The sequence below is a fragment of the Cryptomeria japonica genome, chromosome 5 (assembly GCF_030272615.1).
Source record: "Cryptomeria japonica chromosome 5, Sugi_1.0, whole genome shotgun sequence".
NCBI classification, from domain to species: Eukaryota; Viridiplantae; Streptophyta; class Pinopsida; order Cupressales; family Cupressaceae; genus Cryptomeria; species Cryptomeria japonica.
Genome location: NC_081409.1, coordinates 868170661 through 868196500, shown reverse-complemented (window position 1 = coordinate 868196500; position 25840 = coordinate 868170661). Strand labels below are relative to the sequence as shown.

At 37.3% G+C, this 25840-nt stretch overlaps 1 protein-coding gene across 2 annotated transcripts in view; it reads right to left on the bottom strand.

The window, feature by feature from the left end:
• The window catches only part of LOC131043410 (uncharacterized), an 83006-nt gene extending 80174 nt beyond the window's left edge, over window positions 1–2832 (bottom strand). Inside the window, exons 1-2 of one of the 2 annotated variants that reach the window (XM_057976602.2) lie at window positions 2603–2832; window positions 2385–2460 (exon numbers count right to left, since the gene is read on the bottom strand). In XM_057976602.2, coding sequence (XP_057832585.1) covers window positions 2385–2460; window positions 2603–2751 — 225 coding nt within the window. In that variant the 5' untranslated portion in view covers window positions 2752–2832. Of the gene's footprint in view, window positions 1–2378; window positions 2461–2602 lie in introns of both variants that reach the window. The other variant, XM_057976601.2, reaches the window with a different exon arrangement.
• Window positions 2833–25840: the final 23008 nt, after the last annotated feature.

Here is a 25840-nt window from a genome sequence, read left to right as displayed (position 1 = left end):
CAAACCCTCTTCCTCAAACTGCTACAATGGTGATAGTGAATCTGCCACAAAATTGATGACAATCTCCTCACAAAGCTCTTACAAATCTGCCATAATATTTCTTACACACCTTTCTTTAATATGTTTCATGAAGCTGCTCCAAAAACTTCATTATCTCTGCATGAAATCTGCTCATACTTTCCTTCACAAGATCATCATAAATCTGCTAATAATTTCCTCATGAAACTCTTACATTATTCCTTTCTATGATTCTGCCAAAAAAACTTTTACAAATCTGTCTTTAAATCTGCATAATCTTCTTCTCTATATCTGTATTAACATCTTTTCATCCCTATTGTGAATAACCTTATCCCTTTATCATGGTGAATCAATACACCACGAAGTCCAATCATAGGAAGTGGGGAATGGATGGCAAGATGAGGGGGAACGGTTGTGGGACATCTCACTAGGTACACCACCTCATATGGATGGCACAGGCCAAGAGGGATGGTATATCCGCTCTTGAGCCTAGGGTAGAGGATCCGAGACACCCTATCAAGGTCACTTTATCCTAGTTCTCCTTTGGTTTAGCTTCCCCAAACATGTTTAAGATAACTTATGAATAAGTTAATATTTCTGGTATAAGCTTAATGATTCCTAATTAAGATGGCCTGCTTAATGAATTGTTGTTGTAAATAGTTTCTAACCTGTTTTGCAGGGGTTCAATCAGGTGAAAGATATTTCTAACCCAGCTCTTGTTTATTTGAAAATTGAGATCTAGGACTAAATTAGGGCATTCCTAAATAGGGGGCATTACACATTGTTATTGTTCCATTTCTGCCAAATATTGTTGTATTGACTTGAGTACATCTGAGCAGTACTTATGACAGAAACGGTGTAGTTCATATTCGAACTGAATTTCTGATATTTTAAGTTGTATGTCTGAAATTGAGACTCCGAGTTTTAAAAAATTAATTATTCTTGGCTTTGCAATCACCATTGGTATTATTATTTGAGGGAAATTTGGTTATAGATATCTAGTATCCCTGGTTTGGGATATTTCATATAAGACCAACCTGTATTTTAGTGTGTAGAATTCAAATTTAGGCCTTGGTGCCATTTGGGTTTAGGCCAACTAGTTTAGTCTTTATGTGGGAAGCATTTAAAAAAAGAAAAACATTTCAATTGTGAGCATCCAAGTTATGTTATTGCACCTTCTGGGAACTTTGTGTTCAAGTGTTTTTTGTGGACAAATTCCCATAGGAGATTGTGATCAGTGGACAGAAGCCCGTTGATTGCAAGAATCAAAGGATGAAAGCCCTTGGGTTCTTGAGGGCATTCTCACCCATGGAGTGCAATGAAGCTTCAAGTCTACAATATTGTCCAATCTTTGTGAGTCCATCATTTGTGGTAGATTTGTAAGTGTTATTTGTTAGAATTGTATTTTTTTATTTTTTTTTAATTCAGGGGTATCCCCACGACCCAACCCAGCGCCCAATCTGCCTTACCTTGGCCGGCCTTACTGCCAAGTTGGGCCAAGAAGGGGCAAGCTAAGGTGAGACTAATCCCCTAGGGATGCATGCAATCACCCACAAACCACGTGCATCAGGCAAACCTGAGCTTCGAGTCAAACCCAAGACCAATGAGGAGCAAACCCACAGCCCAAGCCAACTCTGCTACTTGTGCGGGTTAAACTTCATTCACACTACATTATATAGAAACTAGGATCTTGCATCAACAGCTGTGTCTACATATATTACACAATCAGCTTATCATCTAAATATGTTGTATTTACACAATCAGCTTATCATCTAAGCACTCTACATTTCTGCTTGGCATGTATTCCAACTTTTTTCATCAGAAATTAACTAATCATCAAGTTTGTTTCCACACCTTCCTTCCACCCATTTGCAGTCTACCCAAGACGGCTTCTCAGAACCACCCAACCTAGATTCACAAGCATACAAGTATCAAAGAGGGTAGAACTGCGCTACCAGGACAACACCTCACCAAGAACAGAGTAGATATCCTACGTAGGTGTGTGAACGCGCATGCAGTGCTGATTTAGAAAACATCAAGAATCAAGTATTGATGACAGGCTATATTGAATAATCTAACATCTAACTGTCCAAAAGTAACAAATAAAAGTAAACACGTCGTAACCCTCTCTTTAACATTATCTTTATCAATCTCGACTCTTAATTTAAATCTAATTGTCATTTAGTATTTATATCAATTCATTAAACAATTTAAACTCTAAATAATTATAGAGTTATTTGTACACTCCTACCTAATCTATAAACCTTCACCATATATATAGACCTTTTTGTATATATCTATATATGATATGCATATATTGTGAGATAAAATAATTCAGAAAACAAAAAATATATACATACATTTACCGTGGCCATGGCTCGAACTCCCTGTGAAATTTTTCTCCCGGACAAAGCGCCATTAGTTTTCTTCAATGCCCTCCAACTATATAAAATGAATAAGAATAAATTAATTAATCGTATTGTGAGCTTACAGGAAGAATATATACATTGAATATACACATTGACCTTTACAAGGATTCACAAACTGTCCCTGAAATATAGGGAAGACGGGGATGACTACTTACTTACTTGAATGCTTAAGCATCACAGATTTGGGAACTGTAGCAGGTTTCAATGGTGCGTATACACAATTTGTATATACAGCATTTGGTAGCAATCTCGTGTCATGAGTACGCCCACAAAGACCGGATGACTGAGACGGCAGGAAACCCATCTTTTCAGGGGAAGAATTTGGTTTTTCTATGGCAGACTGCACCCCTCATTTGTGTATATCCGTAGCGTATAAATAAAATTAGAAACTTAAAAAATTCTAAATTATTTTTTAACAATTGCGAGGGGTCTTTTTTCCGTTGGGTAGAGGGAGTTTTTGGGAGAGAAAACGGTGTATGTTTGGTGCCTTGATGTTAAAAATTGAGGGTTGTTTATTCTTTAAAAAAAATATTATAAAATTTATGTAGGTAGATAATGTTGAGAATATCAAATTTTAAAACATGAAAGTAGAAGTTTCTTTTAAATCTATATTTAAAAATATAATTTTTAAAGTTTTTTTTAGCATATGAAATGATTTAAGAAGTTCAATCTAGATTTAAAAACATAATTTTTTAAATTAGAAGTTTTTCAAAATCTAAATTTAATAATATTATTGTTTTTTACATTTAATAAATAATAATAAGTTGCTTTTTAATTTAGATTTATTTCTTTTAAATCTAGATTTAAACATATATTTTTTATATTTAATAAATAATATAAATAGAAACTTTCTTTTTAATTTAGATTGTAATCTTTAACTTATTTTTAAATTATCCATTATCTAGTAATAATAAATAATAATAATGGAAAGTTATTTTTTAATTTAGATTGTAATAATAAATAATAATAATAGAAAGTTATTTTTTAATTTAGATTTTAGTCTTTAACTTATTTTTAAATTAGCCATTATCTAGTCATTAAAATTACACGGAAAAAATAGTTGGGTGGGTGTCATTGTAGTGCTATGATTCTCGACGTAATTAATAATAATGAATTTAAAAACAATGAAATATATTAGTTCAAAAAATTATAGAGTGTTGTTTTGATTTTTTAATATTTGTAAAAAATGTCAAAATTAACTTTGATGGTGCTTCCAAGGGCAATCTGAGATCATTAGGAGTAGGATGTGTGTCTAGAGACAATCAAAGTAATATATTGCAATTGAAACTTAGAAACTTAAGGAAGGCATGAATAATGAAGCAGAGGTTAATGTGGCTTTACTTGCAATTCATCTGACAAACAAACTATCGATCTTTATGTTGCACTTAGAGGGCGACCCATAAATTATTGTAAATGGACTGATTAAAGGCAAAAATTTGAATGAAAAATCAATAAAGTTATAAAATTATCAAGTACAAGTTAAATCAATATTAATTTTTTTTAAATCTCACATGTTAGGAGGGATGAAAATAAGGTAGGAGACAACTTATCAAAATGGGCAATTTCATTCAATGCAAATAATTATGATTTTTGGTGGATGGATTTACAATATATGAATTGGGATGCTTGGGAGATATGGCAAACGAATGGAATGTGAGGATGATTAAAAGCCTACTCTAACTAGTTGTGTGATGTTGGGTTTGTTTCTCCTCTGCAATGGCTAAGGATCGTGGGTGTGAGTAGAGAGAAATGAAAGCTTTTTTCAGTTTAAGGGCTAAGAAGCAGCAGATTTCCTTTATGGGGAAATTTTGGATTTGAGAATGGAAAATAGTTTCAAATTCGATAATCCCATGTTTTTTTTGGATGATTCAATTGATGTTGGGTGATGGGTTTATTAAAGTAGAGACTAAATATCGTTCTAATGTGGACATTTTGTTTATGGTGTTCATCTGGTGTCTAGAATTGAGAATAAAGGAAGAGGCTTGGCAAGTGATGGAAGCCTGTGTCAAAACAGAGTGGAGCTTGGGTATGGATGCCTTTATAAGCATGGCTATGTTGGGTGAAGGCTTTGTTGCTAGAGCAGAAAGATGGGTGCAAACGACTACTTTTACCTCATTGCTAAGGTTATTCATATTGTGGTGTTTAGCTGAGAACCATGAAGACTGGCGTGAGGAGGCTGTTAGGATTCCCACAGATATTGAGAGGGGGGGGTGAATCAGTATGAATTGAATTTCTTAACTTAAAACATGTAGAACATATTATAACAGTATACCGGTATGCAAGAAATAATGCAATAAACAGAATTAAGAGCATCCACATGAAAAACACACCATGACACAAGAATTTAACAAGGAAACCCAGTGTGGGAAAAACCTCGGTGGGATTTGTGACCCACAATATTCACTTACTGGCCAATAAGAGAATATTACTTACAAGAGGGGCCTGCCAATTGCCTAGAGCTCACTGCTCAATGGGAAGTCTCACTGACTTACAATGTGGATTATACAAATCCAATATCTTGTACTGCTGTACAATAGCATCTATAATGCCTGATCCAGTACCGGTTTCTGCTCTGTTCTTTACATAAAACCTTTAACCTATATTTTGCATAATAGGTCTACCTAATATCTTCCTTTTTTTTCGCTTTCAAAATGTCTACAATGATCTCTCTTATATATAAGAGTCATTTTACAACTTGCCAAGTCAGCTTACAAAGTTTTTACAATAATAAACAAAATATAATATATCAAAAATCCTGTCGGCCTCTGTGCCGGTATGCTTCCTTTCTCTGTGTCGGTGACGGTGGTCTGAGTGTCGGTCTAGAGTGTGATCTGTTGATGTCGGTGAACTATCTTGTCGATGTAATGCCTTGTCGGTGCCATAGGATTGTAAGGTTGCCATCAATGACAAAACCTTCAATCACCTACAATGTCTCATTGGAGTGTGCATATGCCAACAATCTCCCCCTTTGGCATTGATGGCAACACTCATGAGAAATTTCAAAAGTGTATCCAAAAATGTGAAGTCCAAAAATGTTACCAAAAATGTGTGCTCCCCCTGAGCATATGATTCCTGTGATATTGAATTTTCTCATAGCACTACTCCCCCTTTGGCATCAATGACAAAGGTTGTCAAGATGTTAGTAGAGTTTGTAGTTTCAACCTTGTAATTGCTCCTAACTATGATATTAAATCCCAATTTTGAAGGTAATTGCTCCTAACTGTAATATAGACAATAAAGATTCTTTAGGACAACTTGATACTTTGTGTAAATACATCACTGAGAACACAGTGACTATTGAGAAAATAAAGGAAGAGACTTTGAAGGACAAGGTAGAAATTGAAAAGTAGAAATTTTTTGAAGATCAGATAAAGAAGTGTACCAGAGAATTTGACACGCTTCTACCGGAACTATGTAACTTATTAAAGGAATACAAAACTCTATATAAAGACACCTGCAAGACAAACTTTTTGACAATAAACATAAATAAGAAAATAAGCAAGGTACAGGATGAAATCAATAAACTTTCTAATAATTTTGTTAACTCACCTGATACATTATCAGTGTTTGAGCAAAGGATAACAAATTTTGAGGAAGAGTTTCTTAAATTAGAAAGAGAAAATGAGAGAATAGTGAATAAGGCAAAGCATCTGAGACTAAAACTGAGTCCAAGATTGGACTATCTAGCATCATTGCGGAAGGAAATATCTGAGGCACTGATACAGGGACAGAAAACACCGGCAGAGCATATGCAACACCTCACCGGTACAGTTAAAAGAACAGAGACAACAATTAGAGACAGTAAAAAGTTTATGGAGAGTATAAACTTGATTTTGGCGGATCTATTTCAAATTGTAACTACCTAGTGGCCAATAAGAGAATATTACTTACAAGAGAGGCTTGCACATGCAAGAAGGCCAATTGCCTAGAGCTCACTGCTCAATGGGAAGTCTCACTGACTTACAATGTGGATTATACAAATCCAATATCTTGTGCTGCTTTACAATAGCATCTACAATGCCTGATCCAGTACCGGTTTGTGCTCTATTCTTTACATAAAACCTTTAACCTATATTTCGCATAATAGGTCTGCCTAATATCTTCCTTTTTTTTCGCTTACAAAATGTCTACAATGACCTCTCTTATATATAAGAGTCATTTTACAACTTGCCAAGTCGGCTTACAAAGTTTTTACAATAATAAACAAAATATAATATATCAAAAATCTTGTCGGCCTCTGTGTCGGTATGCTTCCTTTCTCTGTGTCGGTGTCGGTGGTCTGAGTGCCGGTGTAGAGTGTGATTTGTTGATGCCAGTGAACTATCTTGCCGGTGTAATGCCTTGCCGGTGTAATGCCTTGTCGGTGCCATAGGATTGTAAGGTTGTCATCAATGACAAAACCTTCAATCACCTACAATGTCTCATTGGAGTGTGCATATGCCAACAGAGGTAGTCATTCACATCTGGTTCATCAAAGAATACATTCAAGAATGCGAAAAGGATAAAAAGGGCCAAGGATGCAGCGAGCATATTTGTGAAATGCAAAAAGCCCAAATTCACAAAGGATGACTATTGGAAGACAAAACCAAATAAGAAATGAAGCCTAGTTTATTAGTTTTGGTTTATGCTTTTTTGGTTATTATTATTTAAAATGTAAATTCTAGCATGCTTAGTAAGACTGTAGTTGGGTTGGATCGAATTTGGACTCTATTTTGTCAGCATTTTGTTACAGTTTTGATATTTTTTGGTGGTAGGGTTGTATGGGCAGCTTATAATTTTAAGCATTCTAATTATAAATTGTGTATACTTTTATGATATTAAAATAATATGAATCAACTTTACTAATAAAAAAATATATATTGTTAAAAATTGAGGGCTATTTATTCTTTAGAAAAAATATTTAACTAGTAATTGCACCTTGGTGTGCAATGGGTATGTCAAAGAGGTGTAGAAGGTCTATTAGAAAAATTTTGGTCTAATTTGTGTAGTACATAAAAATCTCTCAATGGAGAATTGATAGCTTTAAATCAACTATGCATCCACTTACAAGGATCCAATCATAACTAAAACAAAACCTTTAAATCAAAAAGATAGTAAAGTTTCCTGACCAACAATCTCATGTTATGTTTGAAATAGGGTGAGTGGGAGAGATATGTAGAGATGCGGATAGAAAGAAGGAGAGATGAAGGGGGGGGAGCAAGAGATAGGGGTAAAAGAGATAGTTTAAGAGAAGAAGATGGAGATGGGGATGGAGATGGAGATGGAGAGAGAAAGGGGGGGATATATAGAGATGAAAGAGGAATAAATAAAGGGAGAGAGGTAGAGGTAGAAAAATAAAGATGGAGATAGGAAGTGATATATAGAGGGATGGAAAGATATAGTGAGAACTAGATAGAGATGGAAGGATAGATGAAAGAAGAAATGTGGAGAGAGATATAGAGAGAAGAAGAGATATAGATATAGAGGTAGAGAGAGAGAGAGAGAGAGAGAGAGAGAGAGAGAGAGAGAGAGAGAGAGAGAGAGAGAGAGAGAGAGAGAGAGATTTATAAATAGATGCAGAAAGATAGAGAGATCTATAGAAGAGGAGGGGGATATAAAGTGACAGATAGATAGAGATATAAGGACACATAGAGATGGGGAAGGGAGACATATAAAGAGATAGAAAAATAGAGAGAACTAGAGATTAAAAAAAAATAGAGATGGGGAGAGAGTAAGAAAAATAGGGGAGAGAGAGAGAGAGATTCATAAAGAGATAGATAGGGGATAGGGAGGCCATGAGTGAGAGAGAGAGAGATTCATAAAGAGATAGATAGGGGATAGGGAGGCCATGAGTGAGGGAAAGAGATAAGTAGAGGGGAGAGAGGGAGAGTTCGAGAGTCGAAGAAATATAGATAGACAAAGAGGGATAGGGATGTGTGTGTGTGTGTGTAAAAAGACATAGAGAGATAAGTAAGAGGAAAATAGAGAGAGGGGGGTCTTACAAGAGAGAGTGAATAAGAGAGAGATAGAGGTAGAAATATTATGTAGATCAAGAGGGGGAGAGAGATATGTGGAGATAGAGATAGAGGGGGAAAGAGTGAGAGAGAGGTGATAGAGATAATTAATAAAGGGAGGGAGAGAGATCAAGAGGAGGAAAGATAGATAGATAGGTATAGAGATAGGGAGGGAGAAATAGGGAGTGTGCGTGTGTGAGTTAGAAAGAGTAGAAGTAGAGTGTCATGAATTGTTTTATCTATAGTTACTTGCAATTAATAAATTATGGAAATGATTTATATTTTATGATTAGATGGATGAAATGGAAATGAAAATGGAATTGAAATTGAAATTGAAATTTGATATGGATTAGGATGGAAATTCAAATGCAAATGAATGGTTTAAAATATATTTATTATGAAATTTGGGATTGTCATTGCTAATAAACAATCGAGTGCAAGAGAATGCGGGAATAGGTGAACGTCGATGAAAGCGAGAACTTGGTTCAGGTAGCGTTGTCTTAGTTCAACTTCAGTAGAATAGATAGAATCTCACACATCACTTTAGAATAAATATGTGTATCTGTTGCATAATTTAATCTTGTGATTGAATTGAATTCAAAATTTCATGACTGATTTGCAAAATGATATGTTTTTTTTTTAATAAGTAAATAGCTACATAGGGGCAACACCCTTGTATTGAACAAAAAGGAGGATACAAGGCCTGATTCAAAAAGAATGGTAGGGGGAAAGAATCAGGAAGAAAACCCCCTACCATAGCTCAAGTCTTAAGAAAAGAAAGACCATCCCTGAGGGTTGGAAGAGTACAGACATAAACCAACCTCTTACAGAAACAGAGGTTTTCAGACAAAAACATACAAGCTAAAAAAGCAGAGAGACCGGAGTGCCTAGTGACAACCGGAGTCAAAGAGAGTCTTCAGAAGCATCATCCGCTAGCGCATTAGCTGCATCCAGAATAATGGGACATTCTGTGCCACAATTCGCATGAGCAACCAATTATGCCTTCTCCTTTGGGAGTCGATAGTTGTTTGGGATCCACTCTTCGCCCAACCCAAAACCCCAGTCATTTCCATCCACCAAATCTCCGTTCTCCAAAATCCCAAAGCCATTGATACCCGCAATATCTTCATCACAAAGAAATTTTGCCCGCCATTCCGAAGTGAAACCGCTATGTATGCCAGCCGCATTAAATAGGAAATCAATGTTCCTGGAGATGCCAGGCCAGGTTGCTTGGAGAGACTCAAAATCCAGAGAATTAACTATCACAAGCTTCTTAACCTCTGCTTCGTTGCCTAGCAACATATAATAGTTTTGGGGTAGCGGAATTCTAAGATTGGCATCAATATTGTCCAATACAACATCTATTTCCCCCAACAGGCGATGCTTAAACATCATTTGCGTTAACAGTTTTGCTTTCTGCTTACTAGTACCCATGTAAATTATCATTGCAAGAAAAAAGGCTGGGATATCGGCATTGGCTCTGTACCTGTGATATGCCATGAGGAATTCCTTTCCTAGAATCCTCTTAACGTTGTGGAGAATGAGAGGATACTAAGAGAAGATGACCTCTTGCAGACGTTTGTCCATGATTTCTCCCAAGAAAGCCATCTGGCGACAAGTAGCTTTAAGGAGGATTGGGGTCTCCATAGCGAATCGCCAAAAAGAAAAGCAATTGTTTGATGAAACGGAGGGTATACCATTTTTAAATAGCGCGGCATCAAACCAGAGAATATGACACCCTGCAAGCAATTCATACCCAATAAATATCCACACGTGTGAGCTACCAGTATCCACAAACCATCTGCGCCAAAGCTCCTCAACTTGGTGTCGACCAACTTTAAGCATCAAGTGATTGAAAACAAATCATGAGAGAATCTAGTCGTGACTAGATTTTAAAGTACACTTATATTTAATTACCCCAAGGCCAAACCCGACACTAATCAATGATGTCGACAAGCGTCACATCGCGATGGTGAGAAGAGACCATAACAGGTAAATAGGGCAAACGATCGATCTCTCCACCTGAAACCATGACCGAGGGTAAAGCGGCTACCGGGGAGCAAAGCAGCAAATTGCTCCATAGCCGGAGGTTGTGAAATGAACCAGAGAGTGCACAAACATCAATAGAACCAACCAAAGAGCGAGGATAGCATGTCAACTGGTGGAGCAAATGCCACATCACCAACCGACCCCTAAAAACATCATCAGTGAAAAATCAGGTGGGGTCACCTATGGCTATAGCCAATTTAGAAAGTCTATCAGCTTCACCATTACCTTCCCTGTAAATGTGGCTAACCTGAAATTCCTCAAAGGTAGCTAGCAACACCAAGATCGGTTGAAGCCACTGGTTAAGACACCAACTAGGGATGCTATTACAATGGATCACATTAATAACATTTAATGAGTCTCCCTCCAAATGAATTCTCTGCACCCCAAGCTCCTTCCCTAACTGAAGACCTCTGAAAGCCGCTCTGAATTCCGCTTCATTATTAGTGGCCACACCAATCTTTTCAGAGATTTATTTTAAACAGAGAACATCAGAGTCCCTCAGAATATAGCCAACTCCACTTTGACCCAGATTTCCTGCAGACGCACCATCAAAGTTTACCTTGCACCACCCAACCTTTGGCACATCCCATTTCACCCCCACTCTTGGATTGATTTGATCCACCGGGGTATCTAGTCCGAAGATCAGAGGGATGAGGAAGTTTGGAAGAACCAGCTTAATCTTATAATCCCAGTCCGTGAACAAATTTTTCTTTAATGATTTGGATTGGGCAGCCTCATTCAGGAGTTCAGTCAGGTGGTTCTCTATTTTCCCACAAAGAGACAATAGGCTCATTTCTTTACCCTGGAAGATTTTGTGGTTCCTTTCTTTCCAGATTTCCCAGATTAGAAGAGATGGGAGGATAAAAAGCAAATCAGCAAAAACAACCTTACCTGCCAGTTTAGGCCATTGCAAAAACCAGTTGACCAGCCCTGCTGGGAAGGGGCCAAAGATTCACAGTTTACCCATGAAATGCCACCAGCAGTGATTGGAGAATTTGTAGTGGAGAAGAAGATGATCCACAATCTCTTCCTTTTCCAAACATAAAGGACATCTGTTGGGTCCATTGATACCCATTGACTGGAGCCTTTCTTGAGTCAATATTTTTCTTTGACAAACCAGCCAGGCAAAGGAGCCCGCTTTGGGAAGGAGACGTTGATGCCAAAAAAGATTAAAAGGCCAGTCTTGTTTGTTGATAGTCACTTCTTTCAGTTTGTAACCAAAACATACTTTGTATTTGCCATCGGAAGAGCCGCACCACCTAATAATGTCCTTATCAGGCGAAGGGAAAATAAACCTTTTGTTGAGAATGTCAGTAAACAAGTCCTTTTGATGTTGATCCAAGTCCAACTGATCCAAAGAGTTCCAGTTCCATTTGGCAATACCATTTTCTTCGATCGGATAACCATAATCGCAAATATTGTGCCCCCAAAGGCGACAGGTTTCTGCCATAATAGGTTTTAGAGAGGGGTTGTGGCATAGGACAGCTTCACCAAACCAAGAATCAAACCAAAAGGAGGCATCCCTACCATTCCTGACATCCTAGGTAACCTGATCACTGATGATTTCCCTGTTGTCCATAATGAAATTCCAAATAGCCGAGCCTCTGGGAGGATTGTTGATAGTCAGTATCCTTTTAGGCTCTAGGGAGTCCAGATATTTGTGTTTTAAGAGCCTTACCTATTTTGCTTCCCGTCGCTACAGATCTCCCAAACCAACTTAGTGCCCATTGCTAAATTCATAATCGAGATTTGGCGAATGCCAACACCGCCTGCCTTTTTTGGTTGGAAGATATTTTTCCAAGCTATCAAAGGGAATTTACCTTTGTCATCCAAACCATTCCAAAGGAAGTTTCTCATTAGAGAAAATAATTCATCTTCAATTGCCACCGGCAATCTCAGGCAAGCCATGGAAAAAACCGGTAGCGCTAAAAGAATCAATTTTGTCATAGTCCCAACAGAGGATAACCACTTGCCTTTCCAAGATGCAAGTTTGGATTTGCACTTATCAATAAGATGCTTCCAGTAGTGAGATCTGTTGCTACCAATGAAGAGGGGAGTACCAAGAAACTTCCCAGGGAAGTTAGCGACTCTGAGATTAAGAATCCTTGATAATACAACTTGTAGGTTAAGCGGGGTTTTGACAAAAAACACTTCAGATTTATGCCTGTTGATTTTCTGCCCAGAAGCCAAACAGTAATCATCAAGGCATGATTTAATAGTTCTAGCTTCCTGCCTACAAGCCGAACCAAACAGAATGGTGTCATCAGCAAACTGGAGATGAGTCATTTTTTCAACCCCTGTTGCCACATTAACTCCAACCCAACGTGTTGGTATTTTGGATATGTTGATATGGTTTTGTCATTGATGTCAACACTTGTTAACACTTATCAGCACTTGGAGATCTTTGGTTATGTTCGTCGACATGTTCAGTGACTTATGCACAGTCACCGATATCTGGTTCACCTGCAGGTTATATTGTTCACCGACACTTGGAATGACTTGGAGACTACTTGGTTATGTCGAAGACACTATTTGATCACTTGGTTTTGGCAATTTGTTCATTGGTCTATTCGGGTTTGCATATTTTTTGTTACCGGCAAATAGGTCCAGGTTATGCACCGTTAAGCATATCTATTCCAGATCAGCACGACACGTTATGAAGATGATTTGTTATTATTGTAAATGCATTGAGTCTACATGATGCATCGCATAATGATTTATTTGTAATTTATTTTATTGTAATATTATTTGTAAGTCGACCTACACATTTGGTCTTAGGCTTCGGTATATATGTGAGATCTCACTTGTGAGATTGATATGGGAATGTAAGTTAGTGCGAATAAGGTATATGCGAATATAAGAAGAGCTATACACGCAGACATCATTCAAGATTGAAGGAAGGTTTGAAGAAGGCATATCAAAACTAAACCGGTACTAAATCCAGCATAAGAAGATGCTATTTTAAGCAGTACATTATCATTGGATTTAACCATCCAATTGTAGTCAATGTGACTCCCATTTTGTGATTGAGCAGTGAGCTCTAGGTAGCTGGCCTTTCTACATGTGCAGACTCCATATTGTACACACATACTATCTGCAATAGTATCATCTGATTGTGGGTAAGGCTTCCCACCATGTTTTTTCCCCTTATAGGGTTTCCACGTACAAATATTTGTGTTATGTGTTGTGGATGTTATTGTCTTTCTGTTTCATGCATTAATATTTACCGATACTGCAATTAACTGATAAACTGTCTACCGACATAAAGTTTGGTTTACTAGTATTAAGCCTTAAGTTTTGGTTAAGTTAATTTTGGTTTGAATTTATTTGACAACTGATTCACACCCCCCCCTCTCAGTTGTCTCCAAGACCTAACAATTGGTATCAGAGCCTAGTCCTCTTTTTGCAAAAGTTTAACAACTTGAGGAGATCCAATATCTTCTAACTATTTCAGGAAGGACAATCCTAAACTTGATGGAACCAACTATGGCATATGGAAGATCGGGATGTAGACACATTTGAATTGCATTGGAAAGGACATATGGGATGTTACAAATAATGGTTATACTGATCCTACTCAAGGTCAACCTAATCCACCAACCTTGGCTAAAGATGAGGAAAATGATTGCAAAGCAAGAGAAGCACTTTTGAGCACATTATCAGATCAACAAATCATGGGATTATCAGACAGATCTATTGCTAAAGCTTTTTGGGACAAATTGGAAACATTGAGTGAAGGAGATTCCACAGTCAAAATTGCAAAACTTGAATGCTTTCGGGTCAGGTATGAAAATTTGAAAATGGAAGAAGATGAAAGGATTTCTGCTTTTATGGAAAGAGTAAATGAAATTGTTTTGGGTATACAATGTTGTGGAGGAACCTTAAGTGAAGATGAAATTGTTTCTAAATTTTTAAGAGCATTGCCACCGCCATATAAAATGAAAGTACAATGCCTAATACATTTGTATCTAGAGACACTTTGGTTGGAAAACTTTTAGCTTTTGAACTTGAGGAATTTGGTCCCGTTGCTACAATAAAGACAAATCTATCTTTTAAAGCATCATCATCATCTGAAAAATCTGATTGGAAATCCTTTTATGCAAGAGAACTTGAAGAAATCAGAAAGGAGAATGAAGAACTGGAAGAGCTTGAAGCACTATTTGCAAGGAAAATGCCTAAAGGTCCAATTGGAAGTAAGTATGAAGGTAAAGCACCATTTAAATGTTTTAACTGCAATAAAATTGGTCATATGGCTTCTAGGTGTCCTGATAGACATGCAAGATCGAAAGAAGAAGCTAAAAGAACATATAAGCCTAACCTTGATTATCAGAGATACAAATTCAAGAAGAATAGAGACAAATCTTGTTATTATGCTGATGAAGGAGTTACCGATGATTCTGATGAGGATCTGACAGACAATGGATGGGCTTTTGTTGCTATAATAGAAGATCAACCGACACCTATTGTTCAACCGGTAGAGCAGGCCCTGGCAGCTAAAATTGAAGATAAGGATGAATAGATCATTGATTCTGGATGTTCACATCATATGACTGGTGATAAGAGTAAATTCTTAACCTTTCAGGAATACAATGGAGGTCTAGTGAGATTTGGAGATGATAAAGCTTGTACGGTCAAAGGAAAAGGAACTATATCTTTTGATGGTAAGCACAATACTGATAATGTTTACTATGTTGAAGGTTTGAAGCATAATTTTTTGAGTGTTCGTAAATTAGTTGAGAAAGGATTTCAGTTACAATTCAAGAATGGTAAATGTAAAATCTTAAACAGAACTGGTTTGGAAATTGCAACTGGTAATCAAACTAGAGGTAATATCTTTCACTTGAATAACAATGAGAAAGCATGTTTGATTGCTCATATTGATGAAAGTTGGTTATGGAATAAGAGACTTTGTCATGTAAACTTTGATTGAATTGTGAAAATCAGTACAACTAAGGTAGTAAGAGATTTACCTAAGATTGTTAAACCTCACAATTCGGTATGTATGGAATGCCAATTTGGAAAGCAAGTTAGAGAATCTATTAAGAGTGTACCAGATAAATCCAATAATGTGTTGGTATTTTGGTATGGTTGTGTCATTGATGTCAACACCTACTATCACTTATCAACTCTAGCACTTTGAAGAATTGGCAATGTTCACTGGCAAGCAAATGACTTATGCACAGTCACCGGTATCTGGTACACCAGTAGGATATAATGTTCATCGGCACTTGGAATGGCATGGAAAACACTTGGTTATGTTGAAGACATCGTTTGGACACTTTGTCTTAGAGATTTGTTCATTGACATATTTGTATTTACATATTTGTTGTTACCGGCAAATAGGTTCAGATCAATCACCGACAAGCTTATCTATTCTAGATCAGCATGACACACTATGGAGATGTTTTATTATTGTTGTAAATGCATCAAGCCAACATGTTGAATCAGTTATTGCATCGAATATTGTTTTATTTATAAATTGATTTTATTGTAATATCCTTTAGAGCTGACCTACTAAAATTGGTCTTAGGTTATGATATAAATGTAAGATCTTATTTGTAAGATCAAATGTGGAATACAAAAAAGGAATTGTGTGAAGGTATATGCGAGAATAAGCAGAGCTATACATGCAGACATCATTTGAAGGTTGAAGGAGGGTTTTTGTGAAGACAATTAGAACTACACCGGTACTGAATCCAACATAGTAAGATGTTATTTTGAGCAATACATCCTTATTGGATTTAACCATCCAATTGTAGTTAGTGTGACTCCTATTTGTGTTTGAGCAGTGAGCTCTAGGTGCTTGGCCTTTCTGCATGTGCAGACCCCATTTGTATACACATACTATCTGCAATAGTATCATCTGATTGTGGGTAAGGTTTCCCACTGTGGTTTTTCTCCTTACAGGGTTTCCACGTACAAATATTGGTGTTATGTGTTGTGGATGTTATTGTGTTTCTATTTCATGCATTAATCTCCACCGGTATTGTAATTAACTGGTAAAAATGTCTACCGGCATACAAGTTTGGTTTACTGGTATTAAGCATTAAAGTTGGTTAAGTTGTTTTGGTTTGAATTTATTTCACAACTGATTCACCCCCCCCCCCTACCCTCTCAGTTGTCCCCAGGACCTAACATAATGCTCTTGACTAAATTCATATTGATTTCTGTGGTCCAGCAAGAACTAGAAGTTTACAAGGAGATAGATATTTTATGCTAATCATTGATGACTATTCTAGAATGTGTTGGGTTACTTTTCTCGGGGAGAAATTAGAAGCTTTTGGGAAATTCAAACTATTCAAGGTGATGGTAGAGAATGAAACCAATAAGAAAATTAAATGTTTGAGATCAGATCAAGGAAGTGAATTCACATCTAAGGAATTTAATACATTATGTGAAGTGAATGGGATCAGAAGACAGTTGTCAGCACCCCGGACACCCCAACAGAATGGAGTTGTGGAAAGGAAGAACAAAACTATCTTGGATCAAGCTAAAAGTATGATATCAGAAGCAAACCTACCTCATATATATTGGAGAGAAGCAATGAATACAATAGTTTACACATTCAACAGAGTTCACATCAAAGGTGAAACTAATAAGACCCCTCATGAACTATGGTTTGGTAATACTCCTACTCTTAAATATTTCAGAATATTTGGAAGTAAATGCTATATTAGAAGAGATGAGTATATTGGCAAATTTGATCCTAGAAGTGATGAAGGAATATTTCTTGGTTATTCATCTAAGAGCAAGGCATATAGATGTTTTAACAAGAGATTGCAGAAAATTGTTGAGAGTGCAAATGTGAAGATTGATGAGAAATTTAGAGGAAATTCAAGGTACATCTGAACCGACAATAGAGATAATCACAAACGAACCTACTATGAGTACACCGGTACATAATGTTGATCCAGTTACACCGGCATCATCTGAGGATTCAATAGTCACTAAAGAACATCAACAAGTAAAAACACCCAGGTATGTAAGATTGAACCACTCTGAAGATCAGATAATTGGAAACAAGTATCAAGGAGTTATGACTAGAGGAAGATTGGCAAATGAAGAGGTATGTCTTATTTCTCAAATTGAACCTACATCAATTAATGAGGCATGTGAAGATAAATATTGGATTAAAGCTATAGAAGATGAATTGGAACAAATTGAAAGGAATAACACTTGGTCATTAGTTCCCCGGCCTAAAGACAAAAATGTAATTGGAACTAAATGGGTATTCAGAAATAAACTTAATGAAGATGGCAAGGTAATCAGAAACAAAGCAAGATTAGTGTAAATGTAAGGGATATTCACAAAAAGAAGGAATTGATTATAATGAAACCTTTACATCGGCAGCTAGAATTGAGGCAGTCATACTATTATTGGCTTTTGTAGCTCACAAGAACTATAAAGTATATCAAATGGATGTTAAATGTGCATTTCTAAATGGAGATCTTGAAGAAGAAGTTTATATTGAACAACCTGATTGATTTTCTTTGACAGATGACAAAGATATGGTTTGCGGGTTAAGGAAAGCTCTGTATGGATTAAAGCAAGCTCCTAGAGCTTGGTATGCTAGATTGGACAAATATCTTTTGAAGCTTGGTTACACTAAAGATAATGTTGACAACAATCTATATTACAAAGTGACTAAAGATGACATCTTGGTTATTGAAGTTTTTGTTGATAATATAATCTTTGGAGGAGAAGATGGATTATGTAAAGACTTTTCTAATAAAATGCAGCAAGAATTTGAAATGTCTATGATTGGAGAGATAAAATTCTTTTTAGGATTGCAGATTTCACAGCCTGATAAAGGTATATTCTTATGTCAATCTAAGTACTTGAAGGAATTACTAAAGAAATTTGGCATGGAAAAATCTAAACCGGTAAGCACACCTATGACTACAACTGATAAATTATCATTGAAGGATGAATCAACACTTGTTAATCTGACTAGATACAAGTCTATGATAGGAGGTTTACTGTATTTGACACAAACAAGACCTGATATTATGAATGCAGTATGTATTGTTTCAAGATTTCAAAGTAATCCTAAAGAAAATCATGAATCAACAGTAAAAAGGATTTTCCGATACCTACAAGGCACTACAAATCTTGGCTTATCGTATCCTAGAGATGAAAATTTTAATTTATGTGTATACACAGATGCAAATTGGGTAGGAGATGTAGATTACAAAAAAAGTATCACCGGCGGAGCATTTTTTCTTGGTAGTAGATTAATTTCATGGTTGAAAAAGAAACAGAGTTGTACATCACTATCAACAGCTGAATCAGAATATGTTGCAGTAGCAACTAATTGTGCACAGGTATTATGGATCAAACAAATGTTGAAGGACATAAAGGTAAAATGCAAGGAACCTATAACTATTTATTGTGATAATATGGCAACAATTGATATATCTAAGAATTCGGTATTTCACTTTAAGACTAAACATGTTTCTATCAAATTCAATTTTCTAAAAGAGAATGTTGAAGCAAAAGAAGTGAAATTGGTTTATGTAATACTAAAGAGCAGATTGTGGATATTTTTACTAATTCTTTACCTAAGGAGACTTTTGAATATCTCAGAGAGCAGCTTGGAGTTCTACCCCCACCGGTAGAGACTTAGACAGTTGATGATTATCATCAACCGACAGAATTAACAGAGAAATTTTTATTTCGGCTTTGATGAGGAGAGCTACTTCTCAGGGGGAGTAGTTGGATAAATTGGATAATTAGTATCTTGTAATAAGTTCTATGAACTGTTTGTATTTAGTTTTGTATTGCTTTGGCATTTGATATCAAAGGGGGAGAGATATCTATGGAAAAAAACATTATCTTTTGGGAGAGATTAGTCCTAGGGGAAGAGATATTATGTATTTTTTATTTCTGGTTAATGATCTCTTTGGGAGATTGTTGTTTTTGGTTTTTGGCATTTCTGTTTTGGCACTTTGATGGTTTTTCCATCTTGTGTTGCCATCAATTCCAAAGGGGGAGATTTTTGGTATTTTGGATATGTTGATATGGTTTTGTCATTGATGTCAACACTTGTTAACACTTATCAACACTTGGAGATCTTTGGTTATGTTCACCGACATGTTCAGTGACTTATGCACAGTCACAGGTATCTGGTTCACCGACAGGTTATGTTGTTCATCAGCACTTGGAATGACTTGGAGACTACTTGGTTATGTCAAAGACACTATTTTATCACTTGGTTTTGGCGATTTGTTCATTGGTCTATTCGGGTTTGCATATTTATTGTTACCAGCAAATAGGTCCAGGTTATGCACCGGCAAGCATATCTATTCCAGACCAACATGACACGTTATGAACATGATTTGTTATTATTGTAAATGCATTGAGCCGACATGATGCATCACATAATGATTTATTTGTAATTTATTTTATTGTAATTTATTTGTAATCCAACCTACACATTTGGTCTTAGGCTTCGGTATATATGTAAGATCTCACTTGTGAGATTGATATGGGAATGTAAGTTAGTGCGAATAAGGTATATGCGAATATAAGTAGAGCTATACATGCAGACATCATTCAATATTGAAGGAAGGTTTGAAGAAGGCATATTAGAACTAAACCGGTACCGAATCCAGCATAAGAAGATGTTATTTTAAGCAATACATTATCATTGGATTTAACCATCCAATTGTAGTCAGTGTGACTCCCATTTTGTGATTGAGCAGTGAGCTCTAGGTAGCTGGCCTTTCTGCATGTGCAGACTCCATATTGTACACACATACTATCTGCAATAGTATCATCTGATTGTGGGTAACTCTTCCCACTATGGTTTTTCCCCTTACAGGGTTTCCACGTACAAATATATGTGTTATGTGTTGTGGATGTTATTGTCTTTCTGTTTCATGCATTAATCTTTATTGATACTGCAATTAACCGATAAACTATCTACCGGCATAAAGTTTGGTTTACCGATATTAAGCATTAAGTTTTGGTTAAGTTAATTTTGGTTTGAATTTATTTGACAACTGATTCACCCCCCCTCTCAGTTGTCTTTGGGGCCTAACACAACTGTCATCTTGTTGAAGAGTTCTAATAGATCGACCTAGAGTTTCAACCATTATGATAAACAAAAATGGTGATAATGGATCACCTTGTCTGATTCCTCTTGTTGAAGAGAAAAAACCATGGGATGAGCCATTAACCAGAACAGAGAATTTGGGGGAAGAAAGACAACTCATGACCCAAGTGAGCCATTCCTTGCAGAAGCCAAATTTATTAAAAATATCAAATAAGAAAACCTTGTCCACCATGTCATAAGCTTTCAGGATGTCTAGTTTTAAAACCATACAGGAGTCTTTGGTCTTCTGGGCTGTGTGAAGTGTTTCATGAGCAACAATAATGCCTTCCACAATGAATCTTCCAGGGGCAAAACTTCTTTGTTCATCTAATATAATGTGATTAAGGAGGGGCTTCAATCTGTTAGCAATGATCTTTGTTACAATCTTATATACAGTGTTGCATAGAGCAATGGGCCTAAAGTCACTCATCTGTTGTGGATTTTGCTACTTCGGAATTAGAGTCAAAAAGGTGTGATTGAAAGCCCCTAACATAGTCATCATCTTTCTTGGTTCTTCTACTGCAAGGTGTAGATCTTGAGCAATGATATCCCAGAAGTGAAGGAAGAAAACAACAGGGAAGCCATACGGGCTAGGAGTCTTATCCGATTTTAGCTGGAAGGTGGTAGTCCTTACCTCATCAATTGAAATAGGAGTACAGAGAGCTGTATTTTGATTATCGGATATAACAAATAGGATTGAGTTCAAAATTCTGGTTCTTGCTTCATGATCAATCTAATGGGCGCCGTTCAACAAAGAGTCAAAGAATCTTACAGCTTCTTAGGTAATGTCCTCATAATTCTTGATAGTAACTCCGTCTGGTCTCATAATCTCTGATATTCTATTTCTATTTCGATAGGCAATGATCGACCGATGGAAGAATTTGGTGTTTTTGTCACCTTCCTTAAGCCACAACTCCCTTGATTTTTGACGCCAGTAAATTTCCTCACACCAAAGGATTTCATTTAGGTCAGACTTGAGAGAATTTTCTTTGATAAATAGATCCTCAGTCATTCCAGAAGTGATAACAGAGCTGGTAAAGTCTGCTAGTTCAGCCTTAATTCTTAATTTCTCCATATGAATATTCTTGAAATGGCTCTTATTCCATTCTTTGATCTTGACCTTAATATACTTGATCTTTTTATTGAGAATGAGAAGTCTTGAATAATTCCCAAAAACCGGTTCATTCCACCAAGCGGCTATAAGGTCATATAGTTCAGGCACTCTGAACCACATTTTCTCAAACCGGAACGGGGTGCCCCCCTCCACTTGACCCAAGGTGACCTCCAGAAAGATCGGGTAGTGATCTGATCTGATAAGCGGGAGAATCAACGATTCTAAGGCTAAATTTTGTCCTAACCACTCACTAGAGACAAGAAACCGGTCAAGTCGTTCAGCAATATTAGTGAAACCTGTTCTCCAATTCGTCCATGTGAAAATACCATTTTTCGGAACAATGTCTAAAAGGTGATTCTGCTCAACAAAATCCAAAAAGTCCTTCTGGGAGGTACTAGTTCTCTGAATACCCCCACTTTTCTTAGTGCCAGAGAGGATCGCATTGAAGTCCCCAGCTACCACACAACTACCGTCAGTAATACTGTTTAGTTTGCTAGATAAGAGATCCCAAAGAGCCCGTTTATCACCGACAGTAGATGGCCCATACACATTGAAAAGATTGAAATTCTCATTCCATCCAAGAATGGTAACCGAGCAGTGTTGTCAATACTTATCATCCCCTACAAGTGAGATCTTAACATTCATGGGGTTCTAAATGATACCCAAGCCACCAAAGGCTCCATCCGATTGCCTAAAAAGCCCATTCCACTGTTTCCAAACTCTCATTTTAGTAGCAGTCTCAGCCATGCTCCATTTAGTTTCCTGAAGTAGCCAAATATCTCCTTTAGTGTCATCAATCTGGCGCTTAATCAAGCACCATTTGTTAGGGGCATCGATGCCCCTGACATTCCAAGATAGGAGTTCCATTGCTCCTAGGGAAGGGTATTTCCCTTCTCTAAATTAAGTTTGGTTTGACCACAAGCAGCACTAGCCACTGCAAGCATAACTTTTTTGGACTTGCGCCCCCACACACCTTTTGGCTTAAAATTAGGTTTGTCAATAGTTGAATCCAATTTACCAAAAAAATTTGGAGTACCCTCCAGTATAAGATTTGAGTCCGGTTCAAAGTCTTCCTCTCCCTCTGAGGCAGAGGTTTCAATTTCACCATCTTCCAGCTCAATGCCAGTCGAGGAGAAGATCTGCCCTCCCATCTCCCTCAACATGCCAGTCTCCATATCCGGAGAGTGAAGATTGCCATCTTCAATTACCAGTTGATTCCTAGGCACACAGGGGGAGGGTGGAAGTGAATCTGCTAACTTAGATTCAATATCTACCTGTAGGGTTTTGGTCTTCTCCAAAAGTGTGAGAAGATCTTGTTGACTCTTGCATTGACTAGAGGAGGGAGGAATTATGATTAAAGGGGTTGCTTCCATTAGTGGGACATTCTCATTATCAAGAGTGTTGTTGCAAATAGCTTCCCCGATGTCAAAGGAAATAGAAGGTCCCGGTTGCAGATTTACCTCAATAGGAGATTGCATACAGGAATAACTTCGTTGAATCGTAGCCGAAACATCACAACTAATACCGGTATGATCTAAGGAAAATAATTTAGGACAAATATGCAATTGATCTTCTCTATCAATCTTTTGGATCCAGATCTTCCCTGCCCCAATAATTCTGACTTCGTCGAGAATCGTGGTGATTTGATCCGTGCTAATACAAATTCTGAGGAAGCTTCCCCACAATTTATCCTCCAAGATATATCCTTGATGACATCAATGTGCCAATAATCCGAGGGACAATTATACAGTCTTATCCATACCTTGTTGTCTGGCAGTACATACGTTCGGGGGTTGAAATTGTTGGGAAAAATGGTGTCTCAACCTTGCATTTATGCGAGGTTACTATTTATAGTAAGTTTTTATTTGAGCACGAAATGGTGCGAAACTCTCCCTGAAGCTTTTGGTTGGCTAGATAAGCATTCCGGTAAAGTTGCGTTGCAAGGTCACAGCTAGTTTTGAAGATATTAAAGTTTTCGTCTTGGAGGGGTGCAATAAAATGTTTAAACTTAATTTTGGGGACTTTAGAGGCTCCGAAACGCCCTGAAAAGTTGCCGTAACTGGCGAAGCGGGTTACGAGGTGATAGAGCACTTCACGAGCTTTCCGGCGCTTCAAACGGTTCGTCAATCGGACACCCGGTTCCCAAGTTATGGCCTCCGGAAGTTTGTACTCCTGAAATAGGAAAAATAATTTGTATCGAATACATAAATGAGCTGTAAAAGGGAACGACACGTGTTGATGTGTGCTTTAACATGTCATAGAAGGGAGATAAGGTCGGCTACACCTTATTGGGTGGTTTTAGCCCATGGTTTTGTAATACCGTTTGACGGTTTCTTGTATTGTATCTCCTATTTATGAGGTGTGTGAGATAGAGGTTGTGGGTAAGAGTCTTATGGCTATTGAGTTGCCTCTGAATCTCTGATTAGTGGTACTCCTGCGAAGAGCTTGCTCTGCAAGTATTTTGTAATCTGTTTTGATTGCTGAATAAAATATTGAGCTGCATTTGGAGGGTGGGGTTTTTCTCCCGAAAGGGTTTTCCCCACGTAAATCACTGTGTTGTGGTATGAATGCTATTATATCTATTTCTATTTTCTGTAACTGTTGTAACAATCTGAAAAAGTTTTGCATTACCCTCCTCTCAAGGTTAGTGTAGGAAGTTGTTTCCGCTACTTAACTTCCTTACAAGTGGTATCAGAGCCTGATCACCTTTGGTTTCAATTGTGGGCAGTTGGGTTTTTTGAACTAATCCAGATTTGAGTGGGAGCTTGTGCAGAAGACACTTTTTGATCCTGTTGCAGGAATATTCAGATGGCGAGTTCGTCAGGGAGAATAGAGGTGGAGAAATTTAATGGAAGTAATTTTGAGATGTGGAAGCTGAAGATGGAAGATCTGTTAATAGATCGAGATCTTTGGGATGCTGTTGATGCGAATGTCCAAAGGCCCTCAGATCCTACTGCGGCAGCTCAGTATGATGTTATGGACCGAAAAGCCAAGGGTCTAATCAGACTGTGCCTGGCAGACTCTGTTCTAATCAATGTCCATGAAGAGAACTCTGCAAAGAAGCTATGGACTAAGCTTGGTGAGATGTATCAAGTGAAATCTTTATTAAATCAAATTTTCTTAAGAAAGAAATTGTATTCCTTGAAGATGGAAGAGGGTGGACGAATTGCAGACCACCTAGAAGCATTCAATATGATTGTGGCTTAATTAGTATCCGTCGGTGTTAAGATGTATGAGGAGGAGAAATGTCAGATCTTGCTTTGTTCTTTGCCTGATTCGTGGGATTCTCTTGTTATGGCTATCGGTAGTACTTCTGTTGTTTTGAAATCTGAAGACGTGGTGGGTGCCCTACTCGGTGAAGAGATGCGAAGGAAGGTATCCATCAGTTCAAAGGAAGCCCTAACCGTTCGTGGAAGACCTAAGGAGAAAGGCAAGAAGAATGAGAAGCGAGGCAAGTCCAAATCCAAAGGGAGATCGAAATCTCTTGGAAAGTCCAAAGTCATTTGCTGGAATTGCGGTAAACCGGGTCACATCCGTAAGGACTGCAAAGAAGAAAAGAAGAAGAAAAAGAAAAAGTTCAATTCTGATTCTGAGTCCGACAAGGAAGATGGTGATGCATTTATTGCGGCTTTGGCGACTCATGCAGATAATGATGCCTGGCTAATTGACTCAGGTGCATCTTTTCATATGACTTCCAATAGAGATTGGTTTTCTGAATATGAAGGATTTAATGGAGGTAAGGTGTACTTGGGTGATGATTCACAACTAGACATTGTTGGTCGAGGTAAAGTTAGAATCAGGTTTTTTGATGGTAGAATAAAAAGGATTAATGGTGTGCTGCATATCCCTGGATTAAAACGAAACCTGTTATCTGTGAGCAAACTGATAGATGCAGGTGTGCAGGTAGTCTTTTCTGAAGCAGGATGTAAGATGATTAAGGGTGCTATGGTAGTTGCTAGAGGTGTCAGGTTTGGCACTTTGTATAAGCTTGAAGCATACACTGTTGAGTGTAATAACACTTCTGTAAAAAGTAAATCTGCGGATACTTCACTGGAAGATTTGAAGGTTTCACCTTCAGCAGATGGAAATGGTTTTTGGGTACCTAAGGGTGCTCTTTTGTCTGAAGCAAAGTTACCTGCAG